Source organism: Anser brachyrhynchus, assembly GCF_964034855.1.
Source record: "Anser brachyrhynchus genome assembly, chromosome: 20".
NCBI classification, from domain to species: domain Eukaryota; kingdom Metazoa; phylum Chordata; class Aves; order Anseriformes; family Anatidae; genus Anser; species Anser brachyrhynchus.
Genome location: NC_137713.1, coordinates 488,462 through 513,162, shown reverse-complemented (window position 1 = coordinate 513,162; position 24,701 = coordinate 488,462). Strand labels below are relative to the sequence as shown.

General features: G+C 37.2%; 1 protein-coding gene across 3 annotated transcripts; it reads left to right on the top strand.

Moving 5' to 3' along the window:
• The first annotated feature begins 57 nt into the window (after nucleotides 1-57).
• On the top strand, nucleotides 58-23,240 carry KIAA0753. Of its 3 annotated transcripts, none has more exons than XM_080562547.1 (17): nucleotides 58-195; nucleotides 969-1,199; nucleotides 1,912-2,524; nucleotides 3,775-3,881; nucleotides 4,157-4,219; nucleotides 5,032-5,247; nucleotides 6,427-6,625; nucleotides 8,096-8,325; nucleotides 9,497-9,666; nucleotides 11,032-11,148; nucleotides 14,248-14,337; nucleotides 14,574-14,661; nucleotides 16,035-16,202; nucleotides 17,232-17,307; nucleotides 18,948-19,068; nucleotides 19,244-19,468; nucleotides 21,446-23,240. In XM_080562547.1, the coding sequence occupies exons 2-17, from the start codon at nucleotides 1,110-1,112 to the stop codon at nucleotides 21,561-21,563; spliced, it is 2,691 nt and encodes an 896-aa protein (XP_080418673.1). In that variant the 5' UTR covers nucleotides 58-195; nucleotides 969-1,109; the 3' UTR covers nucleotides 21,564-23,240. The 3 variants fall into 3 exon arrangements, 2 of the variants coding, with proteins under 2 accessions (XP_080418673.1, XP_080418672.1); XM_080562546.1 differs by having other exon boundaries at nucleotides 16,032-16,202; XR_013941050.1 differs by lacking the exon at nucleotides 18,948-19,068 and having other exon boundaries at nucleotides 16,032-16,202.
• The last annotated feature ends 1,461 nt before the right edge of the window (nucleotides 23,241-24,701 follow it).

Sequence of the window (24,701 nt, the reverse complement as noted above, 5' to 3'; positions counted from 1 at the left end):
GCGGAGAGCGGGGCCCGCCCCGGACGCCGTAGTGCCGCGCCGCTTCCCGACGGCCTCTGCGGCGGCGGTTGCCGGGAGCGGGTTTGAACCGCGACCCCGGTAGGCCGGGGCCTGGGCTCAGCCGATGCGCGCGGGGCGTCGCGGGGCTTCCCGCCGGCGCTGGTCTCGCCCGCCCGCCCCGGGGCGTGCCGTGAGGTGAGGGCGCGGCGGGGGGAGCTGGGCCGCTGCGGGCTGCGTCTGGCGGGCTGGGGCGCGGGGGCGGCTCGGGCGGCTCGCCGCCTTCCGCCGCCTTCCGCCGCTCGTCCCTGGGCGGCGGGCGGGAGGTCGCGCTGCTCCGCGCCGCCCCGCCCCGCTCCGCCCTGCGCCGCGGGGAGCCCTCCTCGTGCCCACGCGTCTCGACCCAAACCTCCGGACGGGCGCGGGCACACAAGCGTCGGGGTTCTCGAGTTGCGCGAAAACAGGAAAGAAATACGCGGTCTGGGTTAAGGAGCAGAGGCGAAGTCCCTAATTCAGTCGCTAAAGAAAGAAGCAACAGCGTTAGACGCTAGATCCTCCTCGTTTTTCAATTCTTGAAGTCAAATGAAAGAGAGAAAATTTTCTGATCGTCTCTGCACATCACTTCTATTTTGAATCCTTTGTGAGTGTGCCCTTGATCAATGTTTCTTTGACACAAATGTATGGGCGCTGCTGTCATGACCACTACCTTAGTCTATCCTGCTGGTCAGTTTTCATACTTTTACAGTACAATGTTTCTTTTTAGGGTAAGTAATAGCTAAAAAAGTTCTGCGGTGTTCTTATGAATCATAGTGTGAGCCTCAGAGCCTGTAAAGGTGCTCCTCAGCTCTCCCTGGGAGTGTGTAAAGAAGGATATAAAGTTTCACATTAAACAGTAGGAATATTCTTCCCATTCTGTGTACCACCTGTATAAATGCACATGATATATTTACTATTTCTCTGTGTCTCCTCAGGTTGGTTCTCTTGTTATTCACATCACACCCGGGATTGAGAAGCAGAAAGAACATATAACTTGTCTATAATTACAGTTATCCTCATAGCTGTAATGGCAAGCAAAAAATAAATAACTCAGTTTTCAGCATCAAGTCAATGTGATGGGACCAAGCAAACCATCTTTGTCTGGTGCTCCATTTGCATCCACTACCCAGCTATACAGGAACGAAGGAAAGACTTTACAAACCCAGGTATTGTTTGACTTTTGCAGCAATGCTGAACTGCTTTTCATTTGTGATCATTACAAAAAAGATAATCATGACGCACTTCCTGAGACAGGAGCGACTGTCAAATCTTCATACTTGTTTTCATGATGCTGTCATACATGATCACAACACTTCTCTTCTGTATAGAACAGAAATTATGCCTTTAAATACTATTTACCTGCCTTAGCCTTTGCTTTACCACATGGTAACAGAACCTAGAAACTTTATTCTGTTACTGTAGTTTAGCTTTCCATTTCTTCTTCTCCGTACACCTCCTTCATAATTTATAAGTTTAATAATGGCTGACTTAAATCAGTGTGATATAATAAGAGCAATTTATATTATTAATTTTAATGGTTATAACATTAATTTCATTGTCAGAACTCTTTAAAATTTTATAATGGCATTGTCCATTACCCAGTCATTTTGGAGCAGACTTTTCATTGTGGGTGCCCGTACTAGGGTGCAGATAAATATATAATGTTATTTACAAGATCTATGTGCTTAATTCAAAATACTTTTGAGCACTGGCATTTATCTGATTGGAGGGGCTCCTTTCATGTGTTGAAGTACCATCATGACAGAATGCATTCTAATATGAATGAAGATTTGTTTTCCTTACTGTTGTACACTAGAGATGCATCACCCATGTAGAGTGTTCTCCATAACATCAGTTTCTGTTTACGCTTTGCAACAGCTCCAGTTTAACAGAAATGTTCCTGCAGTTCCAGAGAACTTGGCTCTCAGATTCTCTAACCCCTGTCCAATTACAATAGAAAAACTGAAGTCATCCAAGGATCAGAGAAATCTATCTGGAAGTGACAACTCCAGCATCAAAAGCTCTGGCAAGTTTTCAATAATATCTGAAGAGAGACTAAAACTGGCCATTCAGCTAGCCAAAAGGGACATAAAACGAAAACATCTTGAAGAGCAAGTGAAACAGAAAGTATTAGGAGATGCTGTCAATAAATCATTGTTGACTCAGAAGTCACAGCAGCAGAAGAATAAAGTATTTGAAAGTCCAGAAAAGAAAAATGTGCTGAAGTCTCAAACTGAGTTGAAATATCAAGGGAAACTTGGTCAGCCTTCCAGTGTGGAGACTACCACCTCTGGTGCAAAAGTTTATCTCTACACACCAAGTGAGGGAAAGCTAACACCAGCTGTTCTGGGCTCTTTACCTGCTCATAACTTGAGACCAGACCCCAAGCCAAATGTTAACAAAAAAGAAGATAAAAGTAGGCAGGAAATCCAACGGCTACAAAAGGAATTGAGAAGTTGTATCCAGAAAATAGAAGAACTGATTAAAAAAGGTGTAAGACTGAACAGTAATTATTTTATATAAATATATGATAGTTGGTTAATTTGTTCTTCTTTCTCTCTTTTTTTTTTTTATTTGTTTGTTTATTGGCTTGGATTAGAATCTGTGTTTAGTCTGGAATTTTTGAGATATACTTTAAATAGAAAAAAGCTAGAATGGCTAGCCAGCTTAGGCAATAATAAGGTTTAATGTATTTGAGTGTTTGTAGTGAGTTCCAGTCCAACCTGCAATGACAGTATAGGCTATTTAATAAGTTGGTTGAAAGATATTGGTGTAGATCTATTGGCTCGATCTTCAGACTGCAAAAAACAGTATCATAATTAACTACATCCTGAGCAGTGATAAGAAATGGGCCAACAGTTGATAACGTCATTTCACAAGTCTGACTCACCTAATTTGTAACTGTGCAGTATCATGATTAGCGTCCTTTCTGACACTGTGTTGTGAGGTAAGTCCAGTTAGCAGCAAAACACTACACAGTCATTTATGCTCATTCCCTCCTCCAGCAGGACAGGGGAGAGAACTGGAGGAGCAAAAGTAAGAAAATTCATGCGCTGAGGTAAAGGTAATTTAGTAAGTGAAGGAAAAATGAAGAAGAAAAGGAAAAAAATTTGTTCCCACCAAAACAGCTTTTTTTTTTTTTTTTTTTAATTGCTGAGCATGACATTATATGGCACGGAATATCCCCTTTGGTCAGTTTGGTTCAGCTGTTCCAGCTGTGTCCCCTCCAAACTTCTTGCACCCAGCTTACTAACTTGTGGTCAGAATTGGAAAAAAGAGAAAGCTTTGGCACTGTGCTAGTGTTCCTCAGCAACAGCCAAAACACCGTTGTGTTATCAGCACTGTTTTAGTCAATCCAAAACAGCACCATACATGCTCCTAAGAAGAAAACTAACTCCATCCCACCCAGACTCCACTACACATTGTATTGATCCCTTTATAATAACTATCTGGTGGTTTAAACATTCCTAACTCTGAGTGTTTTACCTGCAAGTTTGTCATAAGATTAAGGAGTCATGAGTTATTTTCTAAACTATATCTGATAAGCTATATTGTATGAGAATATTTAGTCAAATGCTAAGTAGATATATGATGTAGCATTAAAGTAACTAGCTTGCGTTACTGCTCAGGGGAGCCCTGCATGAAAGAGGCTTATTGCTAACCTATGCTCATTCATTTGGCTTAAACAGGGTTTTCACAGGTTAAATTAAGATATATAACTTTGCATTTCATGCTTTTTAGAGAGAGATGAAGAAATTTTAAATCGTGATGAAGAGCAACAGATTTGCACTCGAAGACAGAAACAAGCTTCACGGTCAGCTCGGATGCTGTATGTACTCCAGCAACAGGTACAACCAGCATTTCAAATTGGGATGTTTATTATGATGAATTTGACAGAAATGAACTGAAACAGGAGAACTTGATCAGGATATGTCTGTATTTCCATGGCATTCTAGTTTGGATCTGAAATGGTGACTAATTTCTCGTGACGGGTTAGAGATACAAGCTATTGGAAAATATGGACTTTAACTCAGATGTTACAGTGAAGATTTATTGTTCATTTATATACTTAGAGCTAATTCTAACTGACTTTCCCTAATCCCTCTCCTTTCTTGATAAACAGGTAAAAGAAATTCAGGATGATTTAGAGAAACTGAGTCCTCATGAAATCAAACACACTAAAAAGGTAAGATGGAATTATCCTTTAGGCTGTCAGTCACTCACTGACAGAAAGCTTCTTAGTTAATTCAGTTTGCCAAATGTCACCTTGTCTAAGGTACATCTGAATTCTCTCTAGAAGGATGATTTTCCTTGTGCTTGGCACCTTTCATTCTATTCTTAAAGAGATATGTCTCACTTGGTTTCATGCTGCCTTTGCTGCTTTCCTCTCCTCAGTTCTTGCCTGCCTGCAGTAGACTGTAGAGGAGAAGGCTGTTGGTCTTGTGCTTTAATGTTGCTTCTAATTCCTCCTTCATTCTGTTTCCTTTTCTGAATAACACTGTGTTCTACTCTTGACTATTATTTTTGACTTCCTGTTCATGTTACTCATTCTTATCAGCCATTTTTTCTGATTTTCTTGCCGATCCATTATCTTTCAGAAAGATAGTGCTGCGATCATTCCTACTGTTCTGCGAGTATTGTCTCATGGTTCTCTCGCACTTTTCCATCACCTGTATTTTTTTCACTAACACAAATTCTGGGGGAGGTAGAATGTTCTACAGTCGTGCTGTTGTACATTGGGGCCAAGCCTATGACTCTAGGCATGGAATAGTAGAAACATTGTAAAGTGTTACAACCATGCTATTTTAGCTGACACTAGCATGATTCTTGATACGTGGACTGCTGTGTAAGTACCTTTAGTAGGTTGTATAAACGCCTGTTTTATTCTGTTTCAAAAATGGCCTCATCTCCAGAAGAATTATCCCAAGTCTTGAGTGTTTCTATGTCCATATTCATAGAAATTATAGCTGTTAAAGCATTTATTTTTCATTTTTTCAGTCTCAAGCAGTATCCAGATTGGCAGCAGCACACAGAGGAGCTATACGAGCCTTGCAGGCATTTGCCAGTCAGTTTACTGATCAAACAGAGCAACTTATTCCTACCCACTACAAGGAACTGGGCAGTCTCATTCGACAGCTGTCTCTTTGTTCTGCCAAACTAGAAGTGGATTCTTCAGTTTCTGACATTATCATAGATATTTTGCTGCAAATTGAGGTAGGAATAAGCATTTTGTTTCTGCTAAAGAAGAAGAGAAATAGTGAAATAAAAGACTGTGTAAGCTATATCGTGTCTTCATGAAATTGCAGAATATCTATATTTTCTTTTTTTTTTTAAAGGCCATTTTCCTAATATATTAGCATGTTGCTAATGTTCATAAAATAATGGTGGTCTAAATAAAGTTGCGTCCTATTCACGGAAGCTACCTGTGGTAGTTCATGTTAATGCTTTTCCTGTCTTTATTGGCTGTCCTGGTAGAATGAAAACTGGTAGTGATAGTGGTAACAGAACACCAATTTCTGATTCATTTGCCATTTTCAGGATTGAAAGAATTGCATTTGATGTATTGGTGTACATTACGTGTCGATTGTTTTGAAATGCATGCTTTAGTCATCAGGATTAGTAGAGGCTCTGCTTCATACAGTCATGGCTGCAGAATTATCTAGGCAGAAGATAAAATTGTAGCTACAAGAGATACTGAAGCTCTGTGCCCTTCAAATAACTTTCGGTGATATCTGATGTTTTAAAACATGTTGATATAATAGAAAAGTTCTGATTTGCATTTCCTGATGCAGTTTCTAACTACCAGGATTCTTTTTAAGTAAGAACCTACATAACCTGAACTATTATGAAACCAGTATTTAATTCATTTGAATAAAAATAGCTGATACAATAGCCACAAGATATTTTATTTAACTTAAATATTGTTCTAACTGTAAGAGCTGTGTTGTTATTTTTGTTTTGAACTGCTTATTAGCACATTAACAGCGAGTGAAAATTGCCTTGGAAAAGGACGGGAGGTAGAATTAAGTTTGGACTTGTCATTGGAAAAAGAGTTCGTCTGTCTTATCGTAGTCATGTGGGTGTTCTTACTATCTGTAGTCTTTGTGTCCATTTCTTTTTGAATATGCTGTAACAGATAATTTGCTGGAGTTTTCTGTAAATAAAAAAAAGCAAAACTTTTCCACGTTACACAAAGATGCTTCTGCATGATCAAGCTATCAAGTATAGTCACTACAAAAAAAAAAAACACCAACAAGAAAACAAACAAACAAAAACAAAGCCACACTAAAAAGTTCCAATTACTTAGATTCTCTTTAATTTGCTTCTCATCATTCTTCATTATCTCATAGGGTTTACTGAGAGAGTAATTAAAATTATAAATATTTCATGCAGGATCTGGATTCATTGCTGGAAAAGAAACAAGCAGCCAAAAAATCAAAGAAATGTCTTACAGCATCTCAGCACAAATCTCCAGTGAACACTGAGACATCTCCAGACAGAAAGCAGCTGACATCTCCAAAAGGAGAAAAAAAGTCTCTCATCTTAAAGGGAAAACATGGACAAGAACCTAGAAAATTTCCAGCTGCCAGAGGTCTCTTGATTGGCTTATATTTCATTTTTAAATAAACTTTATTAGTTAACTTACCATCTGGAGTTCAGTTTTGTAGTATGTTACATACTGCTGGACAGACGTGTATAACAGCCCATATGTAGTCATCAGATACACATAGCCTTGGTAGGCATTTTTTTCAGCAGTTCCCATGAGATGATGGGCCTGCAGGTTTATATGCCTCTTTCTAATTATATCGTCTTCATATTCTCATGTCCATTTCTTTTACAGTGGGCTATGCTTGGATTGCTTTTCTTCAGTGTATACCTAAATGACAGTTTAGAAGTTAACTTTAATGGTGCATAAAGAACATATCCAAATGCCTATGTGGAAAAGACTGTATAAATATATTCTTTTGACATGCTGAGTCATTGACTGTTAGCAAGTCTCCAAAAAAACTATCATTGTTTATAGGACTTTTAACAATGAATAGCATACTGAAGCTTTGGCTCAGAGTTTCATTAGTTTGTGCAGTTTCTCTACCTTTGAGGAGTTTTGAGAGGCATGGCTTTATTTTGTTCTTGACAATGCATTCATCCCTTCTGCACTGTAGTCACACTTTCAGTACCTAGAGACACATTGATAGTTGTCTTTGTTTTTCACTGATAGAAGTCTTTGTTTTTCACTACCAGATGGCCGTGCAACCTTTGGGAATTGGTTTCCTTTATTGTTCATTTACCTCATATATGATATTAAATGAGCTTTAATCTTTCTCACCATCTTTTGAAATAAGGTTACTAACTGACATATTTTGCCACCTCACGAAAACCATTATAGATTACTACATTATTATATAGCCTCTGTAATTGACCTTATGTGATATGGTTTAGTGGAGGACTTGTTAGTGTTAGGTCAGAGGTTGGACTAAGTGATCGTGAAGATCTCTTCCAACCTAGGTGATTCTGTGATTATTCTTATATGGGGTGTCTCTCAAATACATTATGCTGCTTTTTATCAGAAGAGTAAAGTTAAGGGGGAGAAGACTACTATGACATGAATTTTTTTTGGCAGTCCAGAGAGAGAGTATATTGACAAGCATTTTTTGGTTTTCATGTATCTTGTGGCGAAAAATACGTTGTTTTTTTAAAATCATTGCCTAGACCTCATATAGCAATGACTGTTCAAAGGCTTTCAAATGATTGCATGTGTGTGTATGTATATAGAGAATGTGTGTATATTTTCATGTACACATAGATATACACACACACAAAGCAAAATTTCCTTTTCAATGAAACAATGTAATAAGCCAGTTTACTTAATAGTTGGCAGGAAATACAAGCGGGTTTTTTTTTGTTTGTTTGTTTTTAATTTTGATTTTTTTGAATTATGGTAAAGCTTTGAATTTTGTTATTAGGTATACCTAGCACAACAGAAATGTCAAATGCAGACATAAACATGATTCTTGCCCCTTTGAACTTCCAGTTGAAAATTTCTTTTTTATTTTTGATACAGATAAACATCAACGTGTTACAAATATTTCAGCAGTTCAGAAGGTGAACAGTCATGCTCATATATTGCACAATAAATTCCAAGAAGAAAATGATCTACCTACTCCAGAGAGAAATGCCGTTTTAAAAGGAAGTATAGATTCACGGTTGAGATCTAGAGCTGTAAAAAAGGATCTCATCCTTGAAAGTGGCCCTTTGAAAAAGAAAGACGTGATATTACCTGCAAAATCACAGGTATGGAAGTGATAAAAGAATTTTATGCTTTCTTCAAATTGTCCCCTGGGATTTGTTATTTATTGTAAGGCACAGTCAAGCTTTGTACTTCCTCATTTTTTTTTTATTCTGAGCTCAGAGACATAGGGGGATAAATTCTGTCATGTGCCTGTACTATTTCTGGTGTTTTTATTTTATCAAATGTTTTTTGAAAGTAATGTTATTGCTCATTAAAAATGCACTGTACAACTAGGAACAATGAGTAACAGAATGAACAAGGAAAAATATTTGCCCAAAACTAGTTTCATTTTTGAAATTAACATGGTTATTTTTCAACTTGGAATTAAAGATTAAGTATTTTCCCCTTATTGGTCATCCTCTGATGCCTTCTGTGATAGTGTTGTGCTAACTTTTGGAGGATATAATTTAGGCAGATTTTCTTCATTGATTATAGAAATTATAAAACTATGCAAGACAAATTCTGGGTTCTGATAAATCCTTCCTCCAGTCAGCAGGAGGCTTCTGTGTTGCAAACAAATGAGTTGTTTAAAAACTATTTTCAAGTGCTAATTTTTGTGAATAGTTCATTTTTTGTTCCTTTAAATATCTTCCTTTGTTTATATCCTTCCTTTGTTCCTTTAAATACCTTCCTCTAAATATCACCTTCAGCTTGAAAAACCAGTTCTGGTATTAGTAACGTGGATTTATGCATATGTAACTATTTTACTGCTTGCCATATCAGTGAGAACTGTAAGCAGTGTAAGGAAGGCTAAACGTTTCAATAATTCATACTGAAGGGACTAGTCTGAATGTCTTTGCCACAAATGCAGATATGGCAATATTAGAGTTTTATTGCTGAGAGGAATGTTACCTTGGAAATCTTCTGTTTGGATTTACTCAGAGTTAACACAGAGTCTAATTATGAAAAAGTCCACAGAAGCTTTTTCCCCTTAAAAGCAACAGTGGACAAATTAGAGCTCCTTGCAAAAATTGTATTTGCAGAATTAAGCACGTTCTGTTTGGGCACAGTTGTACTTCCCTTTAAATCAGTTGTAAAACCTCCACATATGTTAACTATGCAATAAAGCCACCATACCTGACTTCAAGACAAATTCTGAAGCAGAATACAAAATACTTTCAAAAGTGAACAACAGAAGATGCATGTTTTCAATACGATTGTGTTAATTTTAAGGGAATGCTTAAACCTCTAAAACCAAGGCAGGTACAGCCTCAAGGAAAGCATGCCCAATTTCAAGAGACAACTATAGCTTTTCAGCTAAAAGAGAATAAACGACTTGTTAAGGAGAGCAGAATACCCTGGGTGCCTCCAAACCCTACATCTCCACCTGCTTCACCGAAACGGTATGTTCACAGTCTAGTGTTAACCTTACTTTTCTGTGGAAATGTTGCTGTATGTGTAAATAGTAAATAGGATGGATTGGGTCTGGCTCTCAGAGCATGAAGGCAAGTGGCACAGTATATCTCACAACCAGATGGTTGTATTCTTTTCTCACTCAGCATAAAGTGGCCCTATTCATACAGCCTGGGAAAAGGCATTGCCTTATGCTTTTTCCTGGATTACGTCCCAATATTGTCTGGGAGTCAGGCTGAAACTGTGCAGGCAACTGTGCTGTGCACTGACAGTGTACATAGCATGCAGAATGGATGTTCATATGCCATGTTGGTGCTTGTGGTCTGGCTCTGATTTAGTTCTCCTCTAAAAAATATGTTGTTATGCTGTTTGTATCTGTTGGTCCTGCCATAATGGTTTTCAAGCTCATAAGCTAATTTCAATTCACACTAACAGAGGTAAAAGTAACAGCAATATGTTCCGTAAAGTGTCATGAAATTAATTATTCATCTAAATGAATAGTTCCTAGTAGTGCCTTCTGTGTGGGGAGTAATGTGATCATATCAAAATGTGTTACTGATCAGAGAATATATATAGCCTGTAAGCCTTTTGTAAATGGCACCACTACAAGAAAGTTTTTAGGGGCTTTATTTTTGTTTTAGGCATGCATCTCTGATCTGTAGTACATCAGACTTATTAATCCTGCAGTCAGAAAAGTAAGCATTTCTGATGTGCACATTTAATATTATTTGTAGTAATGTGTTCAGGGTTATTTCACTGTGGAAAAATGCTCAGGGATAAATGCTAAAAGAACTAGATCAGGGGAAAAAATCTCAATCAACATTGGCTGAACATGTCTTTTAAAAGTGATCTTTTTATTGGATGGAGTTATCTGAAATAATTATTAGTATTGAGTTATTAGTGAAAGGCTGTTCCAATTAATCCTTATATGCTGGAGGGAAGTCTCCTCATAGTAATATATTTGTTATCATTTGCCCTCTTCCTTCTAAGATCTTTTAAGAAATAAAAAATAAAAACAGATAATGTGGTAATGAAATAATTAAAACACCTGGAAATAGCTAGACCCTACATCCTCCTGTCAACACCTCTTAGGAAGATCGTTTGCAGGACTAGGGAAGAAATTCAGTGTGAACGTTACCAAACATGTCATATTGACCTCCTCTTTATGTTTCCACCATTGCATTTACACGGGCTTAGTTTTATGCCTCTAATTCAGCCAATTAAGATCAGAAGAGTTACCCACTGAGAGCTTAAATATGGTCTGAAAGGCATAATTTGAGCAAAGGTTAGTGCAATAATTATGTTTGCTATGAAAATAGTATTTTGTGCCATTAGTGTTTTCCCACCATTGACAGTGCTCACAGGATATCCAGGACTGCAAGTTCCAAGAAGCTCATTCATAAGCATTCAGCTTTGCAGAAAGGGAATACAGAAGAAAGAAGACTAGGGCTCATGGAAAAAGAAGCTCTCAGGTTGGCATGAATATTCCAATTGGAAACACTAAGTATTTTTTGTGTTTCTTTTTTTTTTTTCTCTTGTTTGGAGCTGGTTTGATTCTGAGGGTAAATAGCCAGTGTTTTGTGTAGTTAGGCAAGGGTTGAATCAAGGCCAGGCTAGTGAAGGCTAAACTGAGTTGCAGATGATTAAGTTATTTCACGTCCCTTCATGTGGAACTATGAAGTCCCCTTAGTTTAATGAGATGAAGCTTGCTTTTTTTTTTTTTTTTTTTTTTCCTACCTCTCTTTCCTTTCTCAGAGAAATTTGAGCCTTTTTTGGCCATGGAGGGATACTTTCCTTTCTCTCTTCCTCTTCTGTAGGGTTTGGAGTCTTATAATCCAAGTGTAACCTGTCCAGCATTTGGGACTACTCCTTTCATTAGGGGTTGGTTCACTTGATTTGCATGTGGTATAAAAATACAGAAAATTAACTAGCAGCATAAGTAGCAAGGAACAGGTGAAGAAGGATTCATGGAGTCCTTCTAGTGATGGCTAAACTGAGCTACAGATGATTAAATACTTCCATGCCCCTTCATGTTCAATTTCATGTCCCTTCATTGATAGAGGATCCTTTCGCAGAACAGGAATGTGGAAGTAAAACAAGATCTCCCTGGCTAAAACATGACAACTGACCATATTCATAATGTATTTCCTCTTGCTTTATGCTTATTCCTTTTATTATAGTTGCTGGTTACTTTTACTCCGATGTCCTCATTCCTGTTTTTGCAGTGAGTAAAAAAATGATTAATGTGCCTTAACACTGCCTCCAGGAGGATTCATTCCATGATCTTGCCAGGCACAGAGGTGAGGCTCACCGGTCTGTAGTTCACTGGGTCTTCCTTTCTACCCATTTTGAAAATGGGAGTGATGTTTCCCTTTTTCAAGTCACCAGGGACTTTACCTGACTGCCATGATTTTTCAAATATGATTAAGAGTGGCTTGATGACTATATCAGTCAGTTCCCTCAGGACCCTGGGATGCATGTTACCAGGCCCCATAGACTTGCAGTTGTTAAGCTGCATCAGGAAGTCCCAAACTTGTTCTTCGCTTAGAGTGGAAGGGACTCTGCTTCCCCAGCCCCCACGTAGAGATGTGGAAGGCCTGACCACTAGTGAAGACCGAGGCAAAGAAGTTAAGTACCTCAACCTTCTCTATGTCAGTTGTTATCAGTTCACCGTCATCATTTGTCAGAGGCAGTACATTCTTCTTGGTCTTTCTTTTGCAGCCAATGTACCTGTAGAATCCCCTATTATTTTTTGCATCCCTTGCTAAGTTTAGTTTTGTCAGTGCCTTGGCTTTCCTGATCCTATCCCTGTACATCCGGACAGTGTTTCTGTATTCTTGTCAGGGCACATGGCCCTGTTTCCCCTGTCTGTGCATTTCCTTCTTTTGCTTAAGTTTGACCAGAAGGTCATTGTTCAGCCATATCAGTTTCCTGCCTTCCCTGCTTGGTTTATTACATACAGGAATAGGGAGCTCTTGTGCTCTAAGGAAAATATCCTTAAAGAGTTGCCAGTTCTGATCAGCTCCTCTGTCCCTAGGGACCATGTCTCACGGGATCTCATCCACTAATTCTCTGAACAGCTGGAAGTTTGCTCTTCTAAAGTTCAGGGTCCTGACTTTGCTCTTAGCGAGGCCTGTATCCCTTGAGATCACGAACTCAACTCATGGTCACTGCAACCCAAGCTTTCTCCAGTCTTAACCTCTTCAATGAGTTCTTCCACATCGGTGAGCACCAGGTCCAGTAACACTTCTCCTCCAGTTGGCTTGTCTAATACCTGAATGAGGAAGTTGTCCTCAGTGCACTCCAGGGTTCTCCTGGTTTGCTTACTGCCTGCCACATAGCTTTTCCAGCAAACATCCAGGAGGTTGAAATCCCGCAGGAGGATGAGAGCCTGTGAGTGTGATGCTTCTTGTAGTTGGAGCAAGAAGGCTTCATCAGTGGGCTCCCCTTGATCGGTTGGCCTGCAGTGTAGACCCCAACCACAAGGTGTCCTTTGTTGGTCTAGTCCTTAATTTTTACCCACAGGCTCTCAACCTGCTCTTGGGTGTTTCTCAGAGGCAACTCTTCGCAATCTATCCATTTCTTAACATAGAGGGCAATGCCCTCACCTTTCCGTGCTTGGCTATCTATCCTGTAAAACTTTTAGCCCTCCATTCCAATGTTCCATTTGTGTGATTTGTCCCACCATGCTTCCTTGATAGCAATTAGATCATAGTTGTAGATCATAGATCTAACAAAAAAATAAAATTAGATCATAGTCATGATGAGGATAGGCATTTGGGCACTGCACTGTTGAAGGTACAGGAAAAATATTTCAAAAAAGGCTAATCGTTTTATATGTATAACTTGAGTCACTTACTAATGTTTTTGTGTGTAGAAAGCTTTCTGTTTTATAGAAGTTGTTTTGAACTATTAGAATTGCAACAGAGAAGCAACCTATATTCCTTCCATTGCCCAAGATTTTGTTCTTGTTTGTGAAACTAACTTCATTAATTACTTATGTTACCTATGTTTTTTAAAGTGCCAGTTTGTTGTTATATTTTGCATGAATATTTCCAGCTAAATGTTCTCTGTTTTTTAAATGTGATTGACCTACTATCACAGTACAGCACTGAGAAAGAAAGTCAGTTCCATGAGAGCAAAATATATGTTTTTGACCTAGTCGGTAATACAGTCTAGGTTTGTTTATTTAAAATCATATTCAGCATCCTGTTGACCAGGGCTACCCAGGTTTAGTTTGCCTTGAAACTGCTGTTTCTGATATTTGAAACCAGCAGATCCAGACGTTGCATCTATAGTGGGCAGTGTGTATTGTAAGATGAGGAGCTTGTCTATCAAGGCAGTATTTGTGGTCAGCCATGAAGTTGCCTGTTTGCCAGTAGCAGAGGCAGAAATGAAGATCCCTTGTTCTCAAATGAATTTCCTGACTTATACCATCTTAAAGTCAGTATCACTTTTCTCTCTAAAGTTTTTTCAGCATTTTCTAACCTAATGTCCAGAATCAGATGATTTCATTCTCCAGTTGTTAGAATGTGAATTTTGTAACCCTCTGTATATTATTGTTTTTGAAGACTAGCATGGCTTGAAGGAGGAACTTCAAGAAGAATGAAGGTTCTAACTGACCTCAGCAAAGGAGAAATGGAAAAAATAAAAAAGTTAAGGTAATGACTTGCTTTGAAGAGTTAATAAATATCAGATCTGATATGGCTTTCCCCTAATTCCCCCTACTAATATTAAAAACTTCCAATCTTCCCACTTACAGAAAAATTGGATTGATGTGTTTATTTGTTTGTTTTTTTAAATATTTTTAAATTATTATTTTCATACCAAGTTTCAGAATGACATCGTCATTTAGTTGTTTTTTGTTTTTGTCTTTTTTGTGTGTGTGTGTGTGCAGGTCACAAGGTGCTTCTCCAACCCAGTATGTAGACAAAGTTGAGAAGGCAGTACAGAAACGCCTGGAACCTCTGTTGGATAGGGCACAGGTAGTACTTTCAAGCTCATGGCAGTATTTGAAGGATACATGGGTAAAGGGACAATACAAAATTTCTTTTCAACAGTGCAAGTAAGCAGTTTGGGGGAGAAACATCTAAAATGATTTATGTAGTCACTATGGTTTTGGACATTTGACAAATGTATTTCCATTTCAGTATGTGGGTCTTGAGTTATTTTAACCAAGTTTGGCAAAACTGCATTAATTATTTTTATCTTTTTTTTGGTAGTTTCCTGTCAAGTAGTATATAGTCAAAAAAGTTCTACACTATCCATGACTGGACTTGATAAGATTATTTTAATAATTTATACAATACCATATTTAATGACTAAATGTATTTTGACTAGTAATATTTATGACTAAAAATACAGACAGCTCGATTATCATGAGTAGATTTATGTTTTGTTAGCAGATCAATCTCTCCTTGGAAACAAACTGTCACCTGAAGTATTCTTTTTTTGTAAACCATCTTTCAACTCATGCAGCTGAGAACGCTTATTCTATCTGTATGTTATAAAGTAAAGGTGTTTGAAATTTATGATGAATTTTTATCTTTGACATGTGGCAGAATACATCTAAAAAAGTAACAATGTTTTCTTGAACTTAGCCATTTCCACTGGCATACGATACATCTTTAAAACAACGTCACTGTGTGGGCACACATGCCTTCTGAAGTATTTTCCTGTTTTAACTATGTACATTATGAAACCGTGGGAAACCTGTTTCTAACGTTTATTTTTAATATGTTGAGTCTGATGTGACCTTGAACGCATGAAGTTGATGGAGGGGGAAAAAATGTTTTCATATAAAATCGTACAGGTACATGAACAGTGATGTCATAGCATGGCTAATTGGTAAAATTGTACACAACTGAAACCTACAGCTTTGGCCTAGGTTTACCTGCTATGTATTTCTCTTTATGTACTCATTACTTCCTGGAGCTGCTGTGGGACTTTTCCTGTATGTTCAGTTAAATGTGTGTGTACTGTTTTGTAAGTGAGGGCCTTCACTTTACTTCCTTGAATCCTGGGTGATTTCTGAACCTGTGATGCCCCAGTTTAGGAATGAAGTTATGTAGCAAGCTTTATCCATATTCAAGGATTTTATTGTTAGGAACATACCAAGCTGTCTTTATTGATTTGGCTTATTGTGTGAGTGGGGAAAAAAATATAGGAAATTATTTGGATTTTGATTAAAAGAAAAAGTTGAAATGACATTTAGATTATGACATTTAGATTATTACCATGAGCTGCTACAAGAAATGTTAGATATATAAACATTCTTTTTTTCCTGAATCTCTCTCTCTTTATCTCTTTCTCTCAGCTGTGTGATTTTTGCTTTTTTTTTGTTTGTTTGTTTTAGCAGGTTGCAGCAAATGCAGATATCCTGAGGGAGAAAGTATTGGATGATCTTTTAGAAGATACTGCTCAAGAACTCTGGAATACGGAGCAGCAGAAGAAACTCCAGGCTGAGGAGTTCATGGCTGACAGTCCTAGTCTAGAGACAATGTTGCAGAGAATGGAAGAAATTGAAGTAAGTTTTTATCTCTTGGTTGGTCTCAATAGTGCCAATTTCTTGTTTATTGACCATAAATTATAATATCAGTATCAATTAAGCAAGATCTGACTGGATCTGTGTATGAAATGGAAGACTTGGAAGAAGTTTCCACTTCAGCAAAAAATTGTGTAAGAATAGAAGGATGTTTAGCCTAATGGTCTTATTGCTAGCTTTAGAGTTGGTAGACCTGAGTTTGCTTACAACCACAAAGCTCTTGTGGCTTAGATCGTCATATGTGAGCAGAAGAATCAGAATCAGTATGGTGATAATGTAGTTGATTGTCTCACAAGTTGGAAAGTAAACATCAGTGATTTATTTTTTTTTACGTGATCCCAATATTCCAGTAGCATAAGCTTCTCAGGAAAACATAGCGGTGATCAAAAGTATTCCAGGGGAATATGTGGAGGTCAGATAAATGCAGTTAATTATCCATCTTGCTATGTAAATATAGTTCGTCATTTACTTGCTTTGATCTTTCTCATACGTTGCTTATTTTTTTTTTATTTATTTTTTTAACTTTTCTTTAATAAGCTTTTCCAGAATTTTTGGTTCTAGTCTCATTTCAGAATTTCCAGTTCAGTAAAATCTTTCCTAAATTAGAACTACTGAGTTTCGTGCCATTGACTTCTACAGATCTATTTATAAATTGGAAGCATGAAGTTTACATTGTGCAGTATCTATATGAGGCACTTAAGCATGCATACGAATTCACTTTCAGTAAGACAGGAAGGGTATGAGGGCCCATCATTTTTTTTTTTTTTAAGTGCTGTTGATCTGAAATGGGAGGAGCTGCTATGGTACTGGCAACTTGTTGAGTCTTCTGGTATGGCATTTTGAACAATATTTATTATCTGTGATTTCACCCCTCCACCCCTTTTCTGTGTTATATTAACTGTGAGAAATAATCTTACTTTGACTGTGACCTGTTTCCTATCGAGTGATAACTGCTACAGCTGAACCGTTAAGTATGTGTTGATTCATTACTTTTGTATTTTTTAAAAACAGAGATACCAGGCGGCTGTATGCAGGAGATTCACCCAGATTGTGTATAGTGATTCAAAGTTCTGGGCCCAGGAAATGGGTAAGTGTTTTTTCAGTGCAGCTTGTTTTTCCTGTAATCTGTAACTTTAAATTCAGATGTTTTGAAATCAAAATTATTAGATTATGTGTGATCAAATAGCACTATACAGACATATTTTTGATTATAGGTGCTCCTTTCAGAGAAGTGTTTCTGAAATACAGTTCTAAAATCAGTATTTAAAAGAGGAGAGGTCTCTTCTGTAAAAAGCCTGTCATTTTCTGTTTGCCTTTGTTGGGTTTGTATTTGTATGCAAAGGACTGCTACTGCAACTTGGCTGAATCTTTAACACATACTACCAATCATCATGTTAAGTTTGAATGTTGCTGTCCCTTTCTAGGCACTTGTCGTTCCTTAACTTAGATATTTTCTTTTCTACCAAATTGTAGGTAGTAATTTTAGTGCAGTGGAGATGATATTCTACAGTCTATAACTGAATTACGTACACTGCAATTCATCTGTGAGCTATTTGATTCTACTCTAGAAGAAAGTTAGTTTACTTTCTAAGTTTGCGGTTTCCTAAAACCACTTCACTCTTTTTCTTGTTACGCTTTTGTGTCTCCCATTTTCTTTTCTGTACTTTAATAAATCATCAGTTTACATGACTTAAGTTCAAGTGTAAGTGTTAGTTAAGTTTTAATATAGTGGCTAGTCTGAAAGGCAGCATGTAGAAGGTAATATTATTTAATTAAGCTTAGAAGTTTTTTTCTCTTTCCTTATTCCTTTCAAGTGATGCTGATACTGTTTTTAGGTCTTGCCAGCATACATGCAAGTTTAATTCTTTTAAAATTGGATTTTTTTGAACAGAATTCATTATCCAATGTGTTTTAGCAGTAAGTATTTAATTCTTAAAAAAAAAAATACAGCTCAGATGCTTCCAGTTAGGATTAATCATATTTTACCTACTTGTTTTTATTGGATGGAAAATAAGTAGAGGAATTTAAAGTCCCTCAGACTAAAGATAATACCTAACTTTACATCAGATCTTTTTTTTTTTTTTTTAAATGAGAGGGACCCTAATAATGTTAGAAGAAAGTTGTTCATTAGTGAAAGCTAGCATTCCAAACAATAGCTGATATTTCCCATACATAAACCTGCACATTTTAGTATTGTTTGCCACAGTGACATGCTAATAAAGACAACTTTTCTTGTTATTTGCCCTGCACACCTTTGTTCTTTATCCTACTATTTGATTGAGTACAATGAAGCTACACCAATTTACCAAGCTGAGGCTCTGATCACATACCAACCTTAATGGAACCACGTTGTTTTAAACCAGGTAGAAGTCTCACAATAAGGCAGGTGAAGACAGTCCAAATCTTGTTGCGTTTTTTCCATATCTTGCCAAGCTCAATAGCCTACATTTGTTTTCAAGTGGTATTTTCTCTCTTCTCTAGAAGTATCCACTGATACAACAAACTATATTAAAGGTAGGATTTCTAAAATGCTCAGCTTTAATACACCAAGTTCTTGGAAATCCTATCTTGAGTTTACATTTTAGGGGGTTGTCAGCTTCAGTACTTCACTTACCTGAAGGATTTGCTTATAAAGTAAGCAAAAGTTTTTATAAAGTCTTAATTGCATTAACTGTAGTTTTTCCTTTTCCAAATAAAACACTTTTAATGTTATTTTCTTCCTTCTAGATCAACAAAGTGCATTAACAGCTAAAACACCTACATCTCCTCATCCAATTCACATAACCAAATTAACCCAGCACGTAGAGCCAGAAACAGACATTTTAATTGAAAAACTTTTTGATGACAAGTAAGTAGAATATTTGGCCCTACATGAAAGAAACTGTGGTGCATTTATGCTGTGCATCTTCATTATAGCGTTTTCATTGCAGGAAATTATGGTTCCTATTTAAAGAGGTATTCTGATCTTTCAAAAAGATAATTGGAAATCTAGTTCTGATTTAATGACTATTGTATATTTCCAGTGATACTGATGAAAACAAAGAAGCAAAGGAGAAATTGCCGACTGGAAATGATATTCTGGATCCCTGGACTCAGAATTCTCTACAGAAGGAGTGCTATATTTCTCTCCCTGTTACAAAGGATATGCTCCAGAGCATCAAGGATTATAACAGCAGATATGAACATCACCTAAAGCTCATTTTTCATGAGGCAGTAGGTGGTTTCAATCCATGGCAGATTGCTGAGAGGTATATGAACTATCCATGTATTTTGGAAGTGAATGTATAGGCTGATGAACAGTTTTTTCTATCCTTATTTAGGAAGGGAGTGGGGAAGGGGCCATTTAAATTCCACATTGAAAGCCAGAAGCAGTCAGCTATTGGACTGTTTTTCCACTGGTACTTGGTGTTCATGGATTTTTAAGGTACTTAGAGAAAATTAAAGGATGTGGAAGCAGAATGTCCTGGAGGGGTGATTACTTTTCACATCTTTGTATGGTGTTACCACCAGAGCAACTGTGTGAAATATAAGGTAAATTACGTTTGGAAGTCTAAATCGGTGGAAGTGAAAATTGTCAATTTTAACTTGACCTCATTTTGCAAAAATTGGTATTCTATTGCTATAGAAAACTCAGCAAAGAATTGTCCACACAGCTTTCCTCATCCATTTCTACAATGAAGTCATGAATGAGTCTGTAGGGAGGCTTTGTAAAAGATCTAGCTGGTGAGCATACTCTGAAAATGCCTTAAACATGACATTGTCATTGTATCACAGAACACAACATGATGTTTTATCTAAAGATAGAAGGAGCTAGTTGCATTTGTCCATTCATTAAGTCAGTAGTATCAACAGGTAAATTGAAGGAAAACAGAATCAACTTTTTTTGTTAAGTAAGAAAGAAATAAAGTACTAGGAATTATTGCGCAATCTTTAATCTTTGTGGTGTGGGATTATGAAGTGTTTCATGGAACAACAATAGATAGTCTTAAAGAGACCAGTGGCCTTAGTGCAGATTTCAGTGCTTCCTCTTCCACAAATTTTGACACTTTCATGGAGCTCACTATGAGAAGAGTGACATAGGTGGTTTACCATCCCTTAGTAGAAATAGAAGAGGTGAAGAAGAAATAAACATTGCTGTTCATTTCTTGGCAAAGAAAAAATGGTTCACATTCATTCAGTGTTTGTTAAACAAACACGTCAGTGAAAGATGGAATACCCACCTTGCATTCACAGTTGAAAAAGTGTTTCGTTGTTTAATAAGAGGTACAGCAACTAAATGATATCACTGGTTTTCATTCCTTGCACATTTCTTGAGTGATTTTCTACAAATCATTTTAAATTTGTTTTAAATTTGTATTATTTATTTCAGAAATCATCTATTGAGGATAGATAGTTCAAAAACCAGCTCTTTCTTGGGACTGGCACATGGATTAAATGGGAGTGAATCTTCCCTTCTGACAGCTGAATTCCACTGCTGCCTTTTGCCTATGATGCATGTTATTTGAAATCAAACTACAAATGTAATCTGATATCCAAGATGTTTCATTGACTTACTTTTACCACGAGAGGGCATTATAAATCTTGCTGTATAAGTATTACAAAATGTTTATAATATGCCCATACTATGCTAAAAAGGTCTTGGATACGCTAACTTTATGATATTTTAGAATATTTGCAAAACTCTGAAGATACGTTTTCAAGAGACCAGTGAATAACTGTATTCTTACACTAAAATAATTTTCCTTTCTGTGACATCAACTGTGGTCCAGAGATCTCTGAAAATGGAAATTTCTCATCTCACTTTTCCTGAAATTCTATTGTTCTCGGTAAGGCCTGATTCGGTAGCAGCTAAAATCAGTAAGAAGCTTCCCATTTACTTCAACGGCCTTTGGATGAGCACAGTAGTATTTTGTTGTACTCCCAAAGCAGGATTAGTATCTGATAGTTTGAAAAAGGAAGCAACAGAGATCTGTTAACACCTCTAAGCCTGAAGTGTTTATCCTTTGCTATGAAGCAGACTGAGGAAAGAATTTAGGCTATCTTATACAACACATATTACTACATAACTTTTCTGTGGTAGTGGAATCTCTTCCTAAGCTAGGCAGTAGAAAGAAAAAAAAATGAGTATTGTTCTTTTAAAATTAGAGCATTTATATCAATGGAATGAATGACTGAAATTTGAAATCTGATCTTCTGAGTCTTTTTTTCCTTTCCTTCTCCCTCAGTCTTGCAGAAGAACTAACAGAAGAAGCCCTATGTGATGTGGCAGCAGAGCTGCAGGATGTTTGTGAGGATTATGCAGAAGCTGTGTTCACGTCAGAATTTTTGCAGCCAGCACAGTAATTGCTTTCAAGTCTGCCCCATTATCAAATGCAACGTCTGCCACAGTCTGTCTTACCGAATGATCTACTTTTCCATGTGTTGGTTGGTTGGTTGGTTGGTTTTTGACTGTGAGATTCTGTTCGCCAAATGAATTAAGTCCAAGAAGGATTCATGTCAGGTTCCTATAAAACCACAGTCATAATGTTTTCCTTTTCAGACCCATGCTGGGTGTATCAGGACTGGTGTTTGTGTTTTTTTTTTTTTTGGCTAGTGTTTCAATAGAATGAAGTAAACTGTTACAGATGAAGCTTATATATTTTGATAGGTATACTGATCCCTTTGTATACCTGTGATTACTTCATCCATTTTTATGTGTGATCTGCTGATGAGAATAAAATACTGTGAGGAGGCACTGAGTTCAATCTGTGACACGGACTTAGCTGCACTGCGCCTCAGTTTTCTTTCAGTGGACAGAATCTGACTTACCTAACCTCTCAAAGGAGTTATAGGTTTTAGTTTATTCTTGTCAGTAAAATGTATTGAATATATCTGATAGTTGTGTTGGAAAAAATATTCATAATTGAGCCCAGATGGAAAAGTCAAGAGTAAAAGCTGTTGGGTTTGCTCTTATCCTATAATAAAGATGTTGTCTGACCACCAGTGAGTATATGTAGTAGGATTAGTTCTTTTGGGGATGTGGCAATCTAAAGGAAGGATTTTCTTTGCACAGCATTAAGTAGATGTAAACTCTTTTCAGTGGCTGTGCACAGCCTGCTTGGGATCTTGCAATGAACTTCTGAATTAAGTTCTGAAACTTCTGGTTGTTTCAGTGTATCCCTAATACATTATACACTGGCAGATCAAACCTTTCAAGAGAAGCACATGATGGAGATTTTTTTTTTTTTCTTATATTAGCCTAAAGTATTATCTAAATCCAGCATTTAGTGATCAAGCCCCACGGCCCTTAGTTTTCACTGTCTCGTTGAAATCAAGAACAAAATAAATGAACCATTGTCATTTCTGCAATATTAAATTAATTTTTTAGTTTCAGATAATCAGTGTACTAGTTTGGGTTATGTCTGGAGTTAGTGATGAGTAAGATTTATAGTATTATTTCGGGGAAATACGAGCTCAATCCTGGAGCAAAAACCAACATGTCAGTCTGTTTCCTTTGACGAATTTACTTTCTGAAATAGTGTTCAACCTCTTAGAGAACAATCTTAACCTTCTAAGATTATTATTTCCTCTCACTTGAGCATATATTTTAAAATAACTAATTTTGAGGCCTGTTTTACTGTTTTTGTTCGCTTGAAATTTACATCAAATGTAATGATGTAAATGTTATTGTTGATGTGTCACTTTGCTGATGTGTGATTAATTTAAAACACTACCTTTTTATTTCTAAGATTATAGAGAGAAGCCTATTTTTAAAACCAAAATAGTAAAGATGTAGTATCTGTCTGTATCTGCATGTATGCTTGTGAAAATATTGTCAAGTTATTTTACTTTTTAATAAACAACACTTGTTTCGTAGGACTGAGCATATTTTTAATTTAGGACAACTTCCATCTGAACCCATTTGGAATGGTCAGCACCCAACATTCAAGGGAGTACATGGCAGCTTTACAAGAGTCAGACTACCATACACCTCAATGTAACATGACTGTCTGTCAAAGTAAATATGTTTTCTCTCTTAAATCCCATGGTGCTGTGAGTGATATCCTCTGACTGATGATTCCAAAGTGAACTTTTATTGTGGATGAGATTTTGTGTTTTTTGGGTGCTTTCTTTAAGTAGAGATCTGTGGAGAGCAAAGGCCTTAGGTAGGAACCTTGATTTCATACTCTTCAGTCCTTCCTAAGAATTTAATTAATGGATTTTGTGCTGCATTATTTACAAATGTGAACTAGACCATTTAGGAAGTTTCTACCCTGAAAAATTTTGTAGGGCTTCATGTTGATAAAATTGACTGCATATCATTATTTCTAAGGGACAAAGCAGAATAAGCTGAATAAACATTTTACATGTGCATAATTCTTGTCACAGTTAGGTTGATAGAGACTATATATAGGGCTGAAATGTGCAACTTCATACCATTGCAGGTGTTAACTGTGCATCTAATGAGCCATGTTAACTGAATGGGCTCTTATTTGAAGCAGGCATGCATCTGAATCCATAGCTTTTATTTAAAGCAGACATGCATCTGAATCCATAGCTTTTTAAAGCTAAGTACTGGGGAAGTACAATAAGCAGTTTCAGATTCAAAATGTATTTTAATGGTATAGATAGTGAAGAACAGATTTTCTTCAAACCTGTGCTGTTTCTCATTGCTGAAGGTCTTCAGGAACCGGTTAGATATCCAAAATGTGCTTTTCTACCTGGTATTGCACAGAATTTCCTTCCATGGGTATGTAAGATCTTCACAGGCCTGTTTTGTCTTGATTCTTTATGTGCAAGTTTCTTCAGTGCCTGAGCTGTGAGATGGACAAAACCAAAACAGGACGAAAGAATTTGGTGGTTATATACATGTTTGTATGACTCTGTTAAACATCAATTACTGCAGTCACATATAGCTGAAGTAGATCTAAAGTTCACAGAGTCGTTCAGTGATGTGACAGCAGACACACATCAGAGCAGTTTGGTGCAAGGGTAGTGCCAGACCCTGAGTGCACCAAGGTGTTGATGTGGTCACTTCCCAGCTGGTGCTGTGGGCACCCGGGTGTGATTCTGGAAACCCTCCGTGAGGACTCATTCAAATTCTATGAGCAGTTCTTGCAACTCCTGAAAATATGCAATCTACTTTGTAAATATTTAACTGTAGAAATTAGAATGGCATGCTTCTGGGAGAGAGGTAGTTATGGCAACAGTGTTTGCTTTACCAGTGCTTTGAAGAACTACTTTTTTCTGTACCTTTTTTCTGTACTTTTTTCTGGACCTAATTCAACTGCCATTAATGTCAATGTAAGAACATAACTGAGCTCCTTCTGTTTGGTTTGCTTTATCTCTGGGTTACTCTTGGAGGCTAACTTTGCACGTCCTCTTTCTCTTTGGACTGCTTTCTTCCCACCAGGAAAAATAGGTGTGTTTGTGTGTTTGTTTTAGATTTTTTTTTGAAAACTTGTTCATAAGCAATAGCAAAAGGGGTTCCACGTTCATGAT

Coding starts and splice junctions, on each gene's coding strand:
- KIAA0753 (XM_080562546.1), top strand. CDS start 1,110: ATGGGACCAAGCAAACCATCTTTGTCTGGTGCTCCATTTGCATCCACT. Junction 1,200..1,911: donor GAAAGACTTTACAAACCCAG/GTATTGTTTGAC, acceptor GCTTTGCAACAG/CTCCAGTTTAACAGAAATGT. Junction 16,203..17,231: donor AGAGAATGGAAGAAATTGAA/GTAAGTTTTTAT, acceptor TTTTAAAAACAG/AGATACCAGGCGGCTGTATG.